The sequence below is a fragment of the Danio rerio genome, chromosome 4, assembly GCF_052040795.2.
Source record: "Danio rerio strain M-AB ecotype USA chromosome 4, GRCz13ab, whole genome shotgun sequence".
NCBI classification, from domain to species: Eukaryota; Metazoa; Chordata; class Actinopteri; order Cypriniformes; family Danionidae; genus Danio; species Danio rerio.
The window spans coordinates 43,079,858-43,095,684 of record NC_141024.2 but is presented as its reverse complement, the minus strand read 5'-3'; the positions used below and the strand labels follow the sequence as shown (position 1 = coordinate 43,095,684).

The following is a 15,827-nucleotide window of genomic DNA, read 5'->3' as shown; positions in this document are numbered from 1 at the left end:
TTTACAAACTGACTTATTTTCCATTGTGTTAAATTTACCTTCTTGGTGGAGTCGTACTTCAGGACTTTGCCAAATGTGGACATAATCTGAGTACGGTAGTCCTCGATGTTATCTGCCTCTGAAATAAGAAATGCCTTTCTCATCAGTCTGGCAGATGGCGGCTCTCTCCGTGCTGGTGGTCGCTGGAACTGCTAGCACAAACTCCCTAAAAGCAGAGAAAACAGACACTTTGCTGCTTAATCTTTGAATAAATGCTTAAAAGGATAGGAATTTAAAAATTATAATAATAATTCTGTCATCATTTGCTGATCCTTTTAATGATTTCAAACCATTATGGATTTCTTTTAAAGACTAAACAAGATATTTAGAAAAATGTCAGAAACCTGTAACCATTGACTTCCATAGTATTTGTTTGTTTTTTTACAATAGAAGTCAATGGTTACCGGTTTTCGGCTTTCTTCAGAATATCTTCTTTTGTGTTTAACAAAAGAGAGAAATTCATAAAGGTTTAAAACTACTCATTTCTGGGTTAACTATCCCTTTAAGAAAACAATTAACTCTGACTTACGAGTGGTGTACAAGTCCTTTCTCTGCAGATAGTCCTCGCAGTGGCTCTCCTGCACCTGTCTCCAAACTTTCACCATGGTGTTTCCCTCAGTGCGATCCCTCATCAGACGGATCACCTGCTTGTCCACGCCACGTCTAGAATCATAGGAGCAACACAATCATTAGAGGATGGTGAATCTTAACTTTTTTTAAGACTCTGCATAATTTCACAATGATTTGTATTCTGCTAGAGACTCACCGTAGCGTCAAGACAGCAGGAAACACCGCTCTGTGAGCTGGACTGAGCTGGTTAAGGATGCACTGAACCCATGACAGGAAACGACCTATAGTATGCTCTTCTGACTCCTTTGCAGCCTTTCTACAGGCGTCGCATGCCAGGACCTCAGTCAGCATGGAGTACCAGCTAGACATGTGGCAGATCTGTCTTATCGTGGATGAATACCCACAACGGTAGAGAAAAGCCTTCTGATTGGTGCGTGCTGGGCAGTCAGACCTTGGGCACCGAAGACTGTAACGCCACACACCGACTGGTCTCCAGAAAAAAACGGAGCTGCGAAAAAAGGAGTCTGCTGAGGGGACTTTTCCTTCCACCACTCCAGGAAATTCTGGAGGGTGAAACCACATCCGGTCATCCTTCAGGACTTTCCTCCACTTTCTGTTTCCATGTTTGTCTTTATAAGACATAGCCCTCTGAAAGAGTCCCCTTTCAGCATCCTCCTTCAGCCACAGTATGTCCAGACTCCCACATCTTGTGCCAACCCTCAAATGACACCTGGTAATTAGAATAACCGAGACAAAACTGTGTTAAAATCAATTAAAGTTGATTTTTTTTAGTATTAAAGTATACATTTTTCTTATCTTAACATCCACAGAGTACTTTGACAGTTACCTCAGAATGTGCTGGGTCACTGTGTGTTGACCCACCAGATGACCTTCTAGGTTGAACGTCAGAAGAAGCCAAGGCAGGAACTGATGAGGCTGATACAGGAACTGATAAAGAAGACAAGGCAGGAACTGATGAGGCTGATACAGGAGCCAATGAAGAAGCCGAGGCAAAAACTGATGAGGCTGATACAGGAGCTGATGAAGAAGACAAGGCAGAAACTGACGAGGCTGATGCAGGAGCCGATGAAGAAGCCGAGGCAAAAACTGACGAGGCTGATGCAGGAGCTGATGAAGAAGACTGGCAAGGAACTGATGAGGCTGATGCAGGAGCCGATGAAGAAGACTGGCCAGGAACTGATGAGGCTGATGCAGGAGCCTCCAATAAAGAAGTCGACGCAGGAGTCTTCAACAAAGTAAGTATAATAGTTAAAACCTTTTTCATTGACATAATCATACTTTTTGCACAGTCTCCCCATCTATGCTCACAAAACTGTATTCAGGAGTATATACACCACCTAATTGTGATGTACAAACGATGAACTTACAGCAGACAGTGGAGAGTCTGAGTGTGGCTTCTGTGACAGATCTTCACAGGAACGTTCTCTTTGCTTCTTCGGCTCCTAAATGAGCACAGTTGTGATTATCAGAAGACAGTGTCTTAGTGTGATGAATTTTATTTATTAATGCATACAGTTGAAGCCGGAATTATAAGCCCCCCTGTTAAATTTGAGTTTATTTTTCACAATTTATGTGTAATGGAGAGAGGACTTGTTCAGGCACATTTCTAAACATAATAGTTCTAATAACTAATTTCTTATAATTTATCTTTACCATGATGACAGAACATAATATTGGGTCACACTTTACAATAAGGTTTCATTAGATAATGTATTTACTAACATGAACTAATTATGAACAATGCTTGTACAACATTTTTAATCATAGTGTCACGTTTGGCGTGATCAAAACAATATCAAAACAGGAACAAAAGATTGCGGATTCAAGTGCAGATTTATTTACAGTGCAAAAAAACATAAAACAAGGCGTTCAAAGTACAAAATAAACCACAAAATCAGAAACTAAAACAGAGACAAGGCTCAGGAAACAAAACTCGAAAAACTAGACCAAGCAGAAATACAAAAACACGATCAGGAACAAACAACTAAGAATATCAAACTTACTGGTGGACTAGGAACAAGACAGGCAAGGTAGACAAACGACGCGATGACAAACTGAGGTGAAATGGTAGAATATATAGTCCAGATAATCAACAGTAACACAGAACAGATGAGATGACGGGTCAGTGTAAGTGTTCCGGTGTATGCGCGTGGAATGTGTGAAAATGTAGTTCTTTCCTGGGGCACTGTAGCGCCTACAAAGTCCTAGAGCACTACAGCGCCATCAGGTGGTCACAGACGGATGTGACACATAGTTCAACATGTACTAATGCTTTATTAAAATAATATTTAATGCTTAGTTGATGGACTGTGAGTTGGCATGGATGACTGTAACACGAACAAATACTGTATTAAGTGTATTGCTCATTGCTTGTTTATGGTAATAAATGCTTTGACATTAACTAATACAAACTTATTGTAAAGTGTCACCCTTCAAGGTAACACTTTAGAGTAATAGTCCATTAGTTAATATTAGTTAATGCATTTACTGACATGACTTAGAAGTTTAATACATTAATTACAGTATTCATTCATCTTTGTTAACGATTTAATGTTTAAGTTAAATAACGTTAGTTCATTAATGCACTGTGCATTAAGTAATGTCAACAAGCACAACTTTGGATTTTAATAATGCATTAATGTTGAACTGTAATTAATAAATGCGGCACAAGATTGGTGACACTTAGTGTTAGTAAATTGATTAACTAAAGGACTATTATACTGAAGTGTTACCATATTCAGATTGAGAAAGTAAAGGCTTAACTAGCTTAACACTGTTTGTTCTGTAGCCAATAAAAAAACATAAATAATAAAACAAATAAAACTTTCTTCAGAAGACAATATACTATCATAAGTACTGTGAAAATGTCCTTGCTCCATTACCTTGAATAAATATTTCACAGGAGCGCCCTCAACTGTAGTTCATGCTGCAACAGTATGAATAAATGTTAATAAGTGACATTGATTATGTGATATACCTTGTCTTTCAGAGGAGCTGAGTGGTTTCTTCGGCAGACCGCCTTTGTCCTCAACTGCTAAAGAAGGACAAAAAAAAAACACAAGATAGGCAAAAGTCAGTGTCAAAGCAGCAAGAAGACAATCTCATCAGCACAGTGTTTTGATGTTGTGTTTAATTGATTATGCTATGGTACATAAACAATTAAAGACAATAATAAAGGGTTATACACACTGCAAATTTTAGATTGTAGATTTAACTACCTTAGAGTTCAAATTAACACTCCCTCAGTGTTTATATGGGAACCACTATAAAAAGTGTTAAAATAACACTTTTGAAAGTGTTAAAAAAATTACCACTCAGAGAGTGTTAATTAGCAAACTCTTATTGTGTAAAATATATGAAAAATGTATATCAAAATACTGGCAGCAGTAGCCAAAACCAAAGATGAAATTAACTGAGAATAAAACTTTAAATAAAATAATAATGAATAAAAAAAAATAAACAAATTACACAATAAAATTTATTTTTATTTTCAACATCTTTAAAACAACTCATCACATTAAACAACTCATCATGGAGCTTCACTTATTACTGAGCTTTGGCTTTAATTCTGTCATGTGAACAAAAGCTCTTTATGAAATTTCTGTTGTTCATTTGAAGTCACCATGATGGAGGACAGAGTCTGCTTTAGTAGGGCTCTTCAACTTCTTGCTATAAAATGGTTTTTTTTTTATTTGGATGCTATAATTATTAGTGCTAATCACACTATTCTTACATGTAGCATGAAATTTCAAAAGAAAATGTAAGAGTCAGTCTGAAGAGATTAACTATGATATCAAAGCCATCTTCTCCTGCTTGTTTTCTAATTCAGTGTCACATTAGTTATGTGTGTGAAATAAATAAAATACATAAATGAAACCACTGAAGCTTTAACAATTAATGACTTTAAAAGCATGATTTACAATGTGAATGTTTGATCTATGGCAGCACTTAAAAACACACAGACATCAACAATTAGTCTTTGAATCTCAATAATGGTGACAAACAAAAAAAAAAAAATCAATTAAAAAAACTACTGAAATATTACCTCCCAAACACAACACAAAATAAATAAAAAGAAAGAGATTGTAACAACATAAAGCTGCATAATTTATTTATGATGCAATGCATGCTGGGAGCTTTGTACTATGCTGGCACCCAGCATGAAATGTGCAGCTTTTTTCTTTTTAGCAACCATGGTTGAGGTTCATATCCTGATTCTTGATGTCTGTGTGTCATAAAGATCTGCTGGAACTTTAGTGTATGACACTTTATATAACTCTAGAATTTTAACACTTCACTCTGAATTACCACAACACTTAAAAATTAAACACCAATGAATTTGCTGTGCACCTTGTGCTTCAAAAGCATTGAGGGTTTTTCACAAGTAGCGCATCATCTGCGCATCCACCGTCACCTCTAGAACCCGATGAGCTGGAGCTGGCCGCCACTGCAGGAAGAGGCCTGTCCTTTGGGTGTTTCTGTGAGTTACAAGTTGTAGTTTGCATGAAATGTTGCCAGCATGATATATATTTTTAATAAAGTAGTTAAAATAATAAAATAAAGCCTATATCTTTGCTGAGAATGTACTGCTGCAACCGCTTCAGTGTCACGAAAAATCTCGAGAAATGAAAAAACATCGAAAAATAACAAAAAATGAAATCTTGAAAGATCAAGAAAAATCATGAAAAATGATAAAATCTTGAAAAAGCACAAAAAATCACAAGAAATAAAAAATAATAAACAATTCAAAAAAATAAAATTTTTGAAAATTCACAAAAAATTCATTTTTTTGAATAATCACAAAAAATTTAATTTTTTAAAAAAATAACAAAAAATCGATCACAAAAAAGAAACTTTTTTGAAAAAATCGCAAAAAATGAATTTTTTTTTCAAAAATCGCAAAAAATGAAATTTTTTTGAAAAATCGCAAAAAAATGAAATTTTTTTTACAAAATCGCAAAAAATCACAAAAAATGAAGTTTTTAAAAAATCACTAAAAATCACAAAAGAAAATTTTTTGAAAAATTGCAAAAAATCACAAAAAATTAAATTTTTTTGAAAAATCACAAAATATGAAATTTTTTTGAAAAATCGCTAAACATGAAAATTTTTTGAAATCGCAAAAAATCACAAAAAAATGAAAATTTTTTGAAAAATCGCAAAATATGAACAATTTTTGAAAAATCGCAAAAAATGACAATTTTTTGAAAAATCGCAAAATATGAACAATTTTGGAAAAATCGCAAAAAATGAAAATTTTTTGAAAATCGCAAAATATGAAATTTTTTTGAAAAATCGCAAAATATAAAAAATTTTTGAAAAATCGCAAAAAATGGAAATTTTTTGAAAACTCACAAAATATGAAAATTTTTTGAAAAATCACAAAAAATAAACATTTTTTGAAAAATCACAAAAAATGAAATTTTTTTGAAAAATTGCAAAAAATTAAAATTTTTTGAAAAATCACAAAATATGAAATTTTTTTGAAAAATCACAAAATATGAAATTTTTTTGAAAAATCACAATTTATGAAAATTTTTTGAAAAATCGCAAAATATAAATTTTTTTTGAAAAATCGCAAAACATGAAAATTTTTTGAAAAATCACAAAAAAAAGATTTTTTTTTTAAAAATCGCAAAATATGAAATTTTTTTGAAAAATCGCAAAACATGAAAATTTTTTGAAAAAACGCAAAATATGAAAATTTTTTGAAAAATCGCAAAACATGAAAATTTTTTGAAAAATCGCAAAATATGAATTTTTTTTGAAAAATCGCAAAATATAAAATCTTTTTGAAAAATCGCAAAACATGAAAATTTTTTGAAAATCGCAAAATATGAAAATTTTTTGAAAAATCGCAAAATATAAAAAATTTTTGAAAAATCGCAAAAAATGGAAATTTTTTGAAAACTCACAAAATATGAAAATTTTTTGAAAAATCACAAAAAATAAACATTTTTTGAAAAATCACAAAAAATGAAATTTTTTTGAAAAATTGCAAAAAATTAAAATTTTTTGAAAAATCACAAAATATGAAATTTTTTTGAAAAATCACAAAATATGAAATTTTTTTGAAAAATCACAATTTATGAAAATTTTTTGAAAAATCGCAAAATATAAATTTTTTTTGAAAAATCGCAAAACATGAAAATTTTTTGAAAAATCACAAAAAAAAGATTTTTTTTTTAAAAATCGCAAAATATGAAATTTTTTTGAAAAATCGCAAAACATGAAAATTTTTTGAAAAAACGCAAAATATGAAAATTTTTTGAAAAATCGCAAAACATGAAATTTTTTTGAAAAATCGCAAAATATGAAATTTTTTTGAAAAATCGCAAAATATAAAATCTTTTTGAAAAATCGCAAAACATGAAAATTTTTTGAAAATCGCAAAATATGAAAATTTTTTGAAAAATCGCAAAATATAAAAAATTTTTGAAAAATCGCAAAAAATGGAAATTTTTTGAAAACTCACAAAATATGAAAATTTTTTGAAAAATCACAAAAAAAAAAAATTTTTTGAAAAATCACAAAAAATGAAATTTTTTTGAAAAATCACAATTTATGAAAATTTTTTGAAAAATCGCAAAATATAAATTTTTTTTGAAAAATCGCAAAACATGAAAATTTTTTGAAAAATCACAAAAAAAAGATTTTTTTTTTAAAAATCGCAAAATATGAAAATTTTTTGAAAAATCGCAAAACATGAAAATTTTTTGAAAAATCACAAAAAATGATTTTTTTTGAAAAATCGCAAAATATGAAATTTTTTTTAAAAATCACAAAAAATGAATTTTTTTTTTGAAAAATCGCAAAAAATGTAATTTTTTTGAAAAATTGCAAAAAATGAAAAATTTTTGAAAAATCACAAAATATGAAAATTTTTTGAAAAATCACAAAATATGAAAATTTTTTGAAAAATCACAAAAAATGAAATTTTTTTGAAAAATCGCAAAACCACAAAAAATGAAAAATTTTTGAAAAATTGCAAAATATGAACATTTTCTTAAAAATCACAAAAACTGAAAAATTTTTGCAAAATCGCAAAATATGAAAAATGTTTGAAAAATCGCAAAAAATGAACATTTTTTGAAAAATTGCAAAATATGAATTTTTTTTTAAAAATCACAAAAAATGATACATTTTTGAAAAATCACAAAATATAAAAAATTTTTGAAAAATCACAAAAACTGAAAAATTTTTGAAAAATCGCAAAATATGAACAATTTTTGAAAAATCGCAAAAAATGAAAAATTTTTGAAAAATCGCAAAATATGAAAATTTTTTGAAAAATCGCAAAAAATGAAAATTTTTTGAAAAATCGCAAAATATGAAAATTTTTTGAAAAATCACAAAATATGAAATTTTTTTGAAAAATCACAAAAAATGAATTTTTTTGAAAAATCACAAAAAATGAAAATTTTTTGAAAAATCGCAAAAAATCACAAAAAATGAAATTTTTTTGAAAAATCGTAAAATATGAAAATAACAAAATATCAAGAAAAATTAAATTTTTTAAAAAATAACGAAAAATCACGAAAAATGAAAAAACTTGAAAAATCACGAAAAATCATGAAAGATGAAAAAATCTTGAAAAATCATGAAAAAATCTTGAAAAATCACCAAAAATCATGAAAAATTCACCAAAAATCATGAAAAATTATCTGTACAAACAGTAAAAAATACAGATAGTGCAAAAACAATGACAGTGCAAATACAACGACAGTACAAATAACAGACAAATAAAATGACAATGTGAAATTGACAGCGATATGTACAATGAATAGGTGTCTACATAGTTGTAGGCAGTGTTGTTTCAAGTATGGATTGGCTAAAGGTCAGTGCATGCTACATATCGATGGTGTGCAGTGAGGGTATGGAAGAGCCTGTGTGTTAAGTGTTCATCAGCCTGATAGTCTGAGGGAAGAAACTTTCCTTTAGCCGGCTGGTGCGTAACCAGATGCTGCGGAACCATCTGCCTGAGGGTAGCAGACGGTTTTGTCTGTATAATTGTACATGTTAAACTAATTTAAATTAGAAGTCCACTAAATGTTCATTAACTAAAGTCACAGCAAAAGGTGCTACAATTAATGTAGAAATGCCAAAGTTCCACTGCTTTTTTGAGCTGTAGGGCTCATCCATGGATTGAACCCAGGACCTCTCGCATCCTAAGCGAGAATCATACCCCTTGACCAACGAGCCCTGAAGAAAGACCCTGCTGTGCCAAAAAAAATTCTTACTTTTTTATAAATACTTTTTGTTCTTGTTGTTTTTAGTATGTGCCACCTGGGTTGTCTTTGATGCAGTCCCTTTTAAGTTGGCTGTGCAGCACAATCCACAATAGCGATCTGCTAAAAAGATTCAGAGTGAGCTTCTGTTTAGAATACAGTTAAAAGCATCAGTCTGCAATATTAGAAAACCAGTAAAACAACTCAGGTGGACCTCTGGAAAAGCCAGGTAAGCCATTTTGAACAATGCCATAATGAAAAGATTTATTTATTTACATTAATCCATGCATCTCTTTATTTAGGCTATTTGCTTTATACGACCTTACATGTCCTACAAATTTATTAATAGGACATACCCTATTAATAAACCGCCATGTTGTGAAACTGAAAGCAAAGCATCCAGTAAAAATTCATGTCTGGGGAGCCATATTCCATCAGGGACCTGGACCGCTAGTTGTGTTAGAAGGTTAGTTCAAATCTCTTTAATATGATTGAATCGTTTCTTTGCAGTTTCTTTATTTATATATATATATTTTTTCTATTTTCAGGAATTATGGACAGATGTTTTTACGAAGACACTATAATAAAATTCAATCAGGCTCCATACGTAAAACAACACTTTAAGAACCATATCACTTCTTCCAAGGTAGATACAGTATGTAGGCCTACTTTTCCAACTGTGTGTGTGTGTGTGTACATGTTCACTGATGTGTGTGTTGAACTTTTTTATTAATCTTGATGATTATTGAATAATTAATAAAGTTAACACATTGCTTAAAGGGCACATAGTTTACCCCTTTTTTATGATTTAACATTATTATTATGGTTCGTCTGAGTGTGCCAGTTTAGGTTCAGTTCAAAACAAAATCCAGATTTTTTTATTATAATGTGTTATAATGTGTCATTTTAAGGGCGTGTACACAGCTTGCTGTTTTACATTTACATTTAGTCATTTAGCAGACGCTTTTATCCAAAGCGACTAACAAATGAGGACAAGGAAGCAATTTTCACAACTATAAGAGCAACAATAAATAAGTGTTGTAGGCAAGTTTCAGGTCTGTAAAGTCTAAGAAGGAAAGCATTAGTAATGTAAGAATTTTTTTTTTTTTGAGTACAGTTAGTGGTGTAGCTAGAGGCAATTGCAGATTAGGAAGTGAAGAGGAGACTAAATAGTTGAGTTTTAAGTCGTTTCTTGAAGACAGCAAGTGACTCTGCCGTTCTGTTGCAGTTAGGGAGTTCATTCCACCAACTGGGCAGATTGAATGCGAGAGTTCGGGAAAGTGATTACTTCCCTCTTTGGGATGGAACCACGAGGCGACGTTTATTCACAGAACGCAAGTTTCTTGAGGGCATATAAATCTGCAGAAATGAGAGCAGATAAGAGGGAGCAAAGCCAGAGGTTGCTTTGTAGGCAAACATCAGAGCTTTGAATTTGATGTGGGCAGCAACTGGCAGCCAGTGCAAACGGGTGAGTAGCGGAGTGCCATGTGCTCTTTTCAATTCATTAAAGACCACCCATGCTGCTGCGTTCTGGAGTAGCTGAAGGGGCGTGTTGCTTCGCATGAAAATTAGTTTCAAATTCAGTCGGTCGGTGAGTAAATGAATATGATGAATGAGAACACACAGGCATGTGCGTATAGACATAAAATGTAATGTTGTACAGTAACGTGTCAATTGTTTGTTTCAGTTGTCTTTATTTGAATGGTTTCGTGAGGATGTGATGGTGTGCTTTATCTGGCTGATTCCCGCTGAAGTGGGCGGGTTGTGTGACGTTTGATTCGGGGGATGTTATGGGGCGGGGTTTGCGTGACGTGCTGCGAGCTACTAGCCCGACAGTGGAAACGCAACATGATTTCGGCCTCACTGCTTAACCTCCTGGGCAATTGCCCCGGCTTGTCCTGGCTCGCACTGGCCTCAGCTCACAGCCTAGAAATCCACTGCACTATCCATTGCACCACAGAGCTCCTGCCTCTAGCACTGTTGCACAGAAAGCAATTTTTGGTACTCTCTGGCCCATAAAAGCACAACTCACTGCAGATAAGGTACTGCTGGGATTCATACATAGGATCTTCTGTTTACTAGACAGGTGTTTTGACCAACTAAGCCACAAAACCAGACAGGGGGTAATTGTTTAATCGAAAAAAGAAACGGTAAAAACGGTAGCACTGCATGTTTGAATGTCTAGACTTAAAAATTTTAAAGTCCAATTGGTTACGCATCACCATACCATGCTATATAATGCCATCGTCCAAAACCCTCTTAATAATACAATATTAAAATTGTTTTATTATTCAATATATAATCAAGGTTTACCTTCTTAAACCAATTAACTTCTCTCTATAAAGCTTCAAAAATTGCAACAAATGAACACTCCAATGAAACAATGTACAACTAAAATAAAAATGAAAATAAAACATTCACTTAAAACATTTCAAAATGTCCCAAAAGTCCAGTACAGGTGATGAACACTCAAAAAGATTCTTTTGCAAAACAACTAGGTTGCAAATTCAGTTCCAGAGATCCAGGATGTTGCACTTGTGAGTGTGTTGTAAATTTACACTCCTACCATGACGCTGAATAGGTTTTACTTTGTATCTTTTCAACAGGTGTATCCAAAGAATCCACTTAATGGTAGGCTCGCCAGTCCAACTCCACAATTAGACACGCACCGATGGAAGTTTAGACAATCCAAATCCAGAAAAGAGTTCACACTTCAATTAATTTGAATGCAGAGCAGATCACATTCAGCAACTGACTGCAATAGAACATCTCACCGATGAAAAACCAGAAGATGCACAAGCAAACAAAGGGGGGAAAAAAAACCATTAGCATTTTACAGTGTATGCATTATCTCAGCTTAACACATTTGTAAATAAACAGCAATAATAAATGACCATGTATATGCTTCTCTCTGCTGAATTTCTGTGTTTTTCCTATTTCTTTCTCCTACTTGGCATTTTCTTTTTACAAATGACAGCATTTTACTTAAACTCTCTCACCTAAACTTTACACAATCACTTGTATAATACTGTGTATAATACTGTGTTTTTACTAGACCAAACAAATGGTTAATTGATGAAACACATTTTTGTCACTAGTTTAAATCATGTTATAATGAAAACAATAAAAAAAAAAAACACGAACTCACCAAGGAAATCATTCAAAATCAAAGCGAAAAACCAGGAAAACTCCAGGTGGCACTCGTGTGCAGATTTCACTCACAGATACAAATCTTGTTTTTCTCTCTCAATCCTTCATTAAAATATATGATAGAAATCATTTCAGCATCTTATTAATGGTCAGTTTTCACAGTTAATACGCATTTAAAACATTAAAAGATATAAATCTAATAGTTTTCTACTGTTATTAATATAACAACTTACATCTCTGCATTCCCTTGCGAACACTGAATCACCATAGCAACGGTAAACACAAGCTAACAGACAAGAGAGATTTGTTATTGTTTGTAAATCTGATCTGCTGCTATAAGCCCCTTTCACACAGTGATACCGGTAAATTTCTGGAAAATTTCCGGAACGACTTTACCGGTATATTAAAAAAAGCGCTGTTCACACAGGCGAGGACGTTACGGAAATTTTCCGGAAAAGAGCATTCACACATCCATTCCAAAATACCGGTAAATTCTGACATCATTCACTACAAATGAGCTTTAAACGGCTGCGCTTGTATTTGTAAACATTTGACTAAATTACAAACTCTGTGGATGATCAATATTGTGAACAACTTTCGCAGGATCACTTTCGCATGTCGACATGTTCATAATATGTGCGTGTGCTGGCGCTCATAGGCGCACGCAAAGCTTGAAGGTAAACAAACAACGGCTTATCATAAGCATCTCATCGATGATTATTTACACAGTTGGCATTAAGAAGAACATATAAACGTGATCTGACTAACTTCTAGCAGCTAAATGTGTCTGGAAAAATATTCAAAGGCTTTTATACTCACAAACCGCGTGGACGTAAATGCGTCTGACTGTTGTGATTGGCTAAAGCAGACGTCTCACGTCAGCACGTTCTAGACGTGCACGCGCTTATTACAGGAATCTTCCTTCTGCGTTCACACAGCGCAGCATTCCGGCAAATTGCCGGTAATGTTACAACTTCTCTTTCCGGAAAATAGCCAGAACGAATTTACCGGTATTTTCAAAAAGGACCTGTTCACACATACAACCTTTCCGGAAAATTGCCGGCAATTTTCCGGAAAGGTCTGTATGTGTGAAAAGGGCTATAGTGTACGATAAGGCACGATGATGTTATTCTAAAGCACTATTCCCTTGAATGCTGTATAATACTCTATTATGATTTATTTATATAAATAAATAATTTTAATATATATTATTTAATCGAGTATTCAGCCAATGTTTTTTTTTTCATATTTATAAGGGTATTTCTATTTGCTCTATTGCTGTGTACTACCCACTAGTTACCTGGGTTACAATTGACTATATATAAATCAGTTGACATTATTAAGGCATTTATTGGGTACAATTTTACTGTCATTCATTGTGTTTTGGTCTTTATCAATGCACTGTCACTTTAATTGAGCATAAGCAGCGTGTCAAAAATAGACCCGGCGCCGAAACTATCGCTGCACTGCTGCTTCAGCGACGCTCACGCCTCGCGCTGACGCACTGCTGCTGCGTGCGTTATGAAAGCTCTAATCTGTTAACATGGACGCCGAAAAAACAAGTGCTGCTCATGCTCTGCTCATGCGCTGCTGACGCTTGCGGTGTGAAACAGCCGTTAGTCTTAACACTAAAAGAAAAAACCTCTGGATATGATACTTCCAAACGCAGTTTCATCTAAGACAGTGGGGGGGAAGCAAAATTTACTATGCTTTCTACTCAGTTACTTTACACATGCATAAAGAGGCTCTTGTACGACAAATCCAAAAGGCGTGATCTCAACAATAGGTGGCAGTTACTTTTCCCCAAAACCACAGGTTGCCGATGAGTCATTCCTCAAGCCCACTAGGCCCTACACCGTTTTCTAATCTCCCTATTTAAAACAGCTCAATTAAGTCATCGGCTTTATTGTAGAGTACCCCGAGTATCTGAGCCTGCACTGCGCAATGAAAGAAAGAAGCAAAACGGGATGGACAGATGCCTAAAATGTTAGAAACGCACCACACCTTAAGTCAGTGAAGAAAAAGAGCAAAGCTTGCGACTCTGGTCAGACTCGAACCCACAACCTTTGAATGGCTCAGCTCACAGCCTAGAAGTCCAATGCGCTATCCATTGCGCCATAGAGCCTGAATGCTCTGCTTTATCCAGCACTGTTGCACAGAAAGCACTTTTTAGTACTCTCTGGCCCATAAAAGAACAGCCAGCTGCGAACACGGCACTGCTGGGATTCGAAGCCAGGATCTCCTGTTTACTAGACAGGTACTTTGACCAACTAAGCCACAGCACCAAACGACCTTGACATGGGCTAATTGTTTAATTCCAAAAAATAAAATAAAAACTAACAACTGTAGCGCTGCATGTGGGAATGTCTGGACTTGAAATATTAAAGTCCAATTGGTTAGGCATTACCACACTATGCTATATAAAGCCATCGTCCAAAGCCCTCTTGAATGAGCAGCGTTCTTAAGGATTTGAGATTTGTTAAGAAACCGACTGCTAAACATCCCGCTGCGTAAACACTCAATACTCTCAACAAAAAGTAAACACGAAACTTATACATTAGGCACTGCTGGGATTTGAAACCAGGCTCTCCTGTTTACTAGACAGGCGCTTTGACCAACTAAGCCACAGCCCCATCGCTGAATAGGAGGCAAGACGTTTTTGCACACAGAGACTAAAAAAAGACAGCAAGTCTTAAAATGGCAAGCAAAGAGGTTGTTTAACTCTATTTGTCGCACTATTCATTACGCCTCAAAGCTATACAATTTTATAATTCATTCCGGTGAGCTCTATAAAACAAGCACACGCACCACCTGGACTAAGGCGCTGCTGGGATTTGAGTCCAGGATCTCCTGTTTACAAGGCAGGCGCTTTGACCAGCTAAGCCACAGCGCCACAGAACTTCGCAGTAAGAGACATTTGCCCGATAACAAAAATCGAAGAAGAAAAAATAATACACAACAAAAACCAGCATGTCAGGATGCAGAAAATGCTGACAAGACGGACGCGGTCTTTTAGAGTCTGGACGATCATGTCTCAAACTTGACCATGTCATCCAAACCCAGAGTCAGCTCGGAAAATGGAAATCAGGACAAACATATGCTATCGGCCATTGGAAGAGTTTCAGATCAGAAAGTCACTCTCCCATAATCTGAGGGAAAGGTGCAGTTTGGATTTGAACCTAGCACCTGCTGTTCCCAAGACAGGTGCTCTGGCCAACTTAGTCTTAACACTAAAAGAAAAAACCTCTGGATACGATACTTCCAAACGCAGTTTCATCTAAGACAGTGGGGGGGAAGCAAAATTTACTATGCTTTCTACTCAGTTACTTTGCACATGCATAAAGAGGCTCTTGTACGACAAATCCAAAAGGCGTGATCTCAACAATAGGTGGCAGTTACTTTTCCCCAAAACCACAGGTTGCCGACGAGTCATTCCTCAAGCCCACTAGGCCCTACACCGTTTTCTAATCTCCCTTATTTAAAACAGCTCAATTAAGTCATCGGCTTTATTGTAGAGTACCCCTAGAATCTGAGCCTGTACTGCGCAATGAAAGAAAGAAGCAAAACGGGATGGACAGATGCCTAAAATGTTAGAAACGCACCACACCTTAAGTCAGTGAAGAAAAAGAGTAAAGCTTGCGAATCTGGTGGGACTCAAACCCACAACCTTTGAACAGCTCAGCTCACAGCCTAGAAGTCCAATGTACTATCCATTGCACCACAGAGCCTGAGTGCTCTGCTTTGTCTAGCACTGTTGCACAGAAAGCACTCTTTAGTACTCTCTGGTCCATGAAAGAACAGCCAACTGTAGACAAGGCA

At 34.5% G+C, this 15,827-nt stretch overlaps 2 protein-coding genes and 1 long non-coding RNA gene across 4 annotated transcripts in view; 2 read left to right on the top strand and 1 right to left on the bottom strand.

The window, feature by feature from the left end:
• LOC101886199 (uncharacterized) overlaps nt 1-15,827 on the top strand; it is an 883,799-nt gene that overhangs the window by 399,793 nt on the left and 468,179 nt on the right. The window lies entirely within an intron of this gene.
• The window catches only part of LOC148680967 (uncharacterized), a 663,035-nt gene that overhangs the window by 450,146 nt on the left and 197,062 nt on the right, over nt 1-15,827 (top strand). The gene's annotated exons all lie outside the window — the stretch shown is intronic.
• Nucleotides 91-5,269, bottom strand: LOC148680981 (uncharacterized). Of its 2 annotated transcripts, XM_088650787.1 has the most exons (7): nt 4,981-5,189; nt 3,608-3,664; nt 1,998-2,072; nt 1,457-1,855; nt 806-1,339; nt 569-702; nt 91-205 (listed from the first exon to the last, which is right to left on the bottom strand). In XM_088650787.1, the coding sequence occupies exons 5-7, from the start codon at nt 1,249-1,251 to the stop codon at nt 192-194; spliced, it is 594 nt and encodes a 197-aa protein (XP_088506913.1). In that variant the 5' UTR covers nt 1,252-1,339; nt 1,457-1,855; nt 1,998-2,072; nt 3,608-3,664; nt 4,981-5,189; the 3' UTR covers nt 91-191. The 2 variants fall into 2 exon arrangements, with proteins under 2 accessions (XP_088506913.1, XP_088506914.1); XM_088650788.1 differs by lacking the exons at nt 91-205; nt 569-702; nt 806-1,339 and having other exon boundaries at nt 1,351-1,855; nt 4,981-5,269.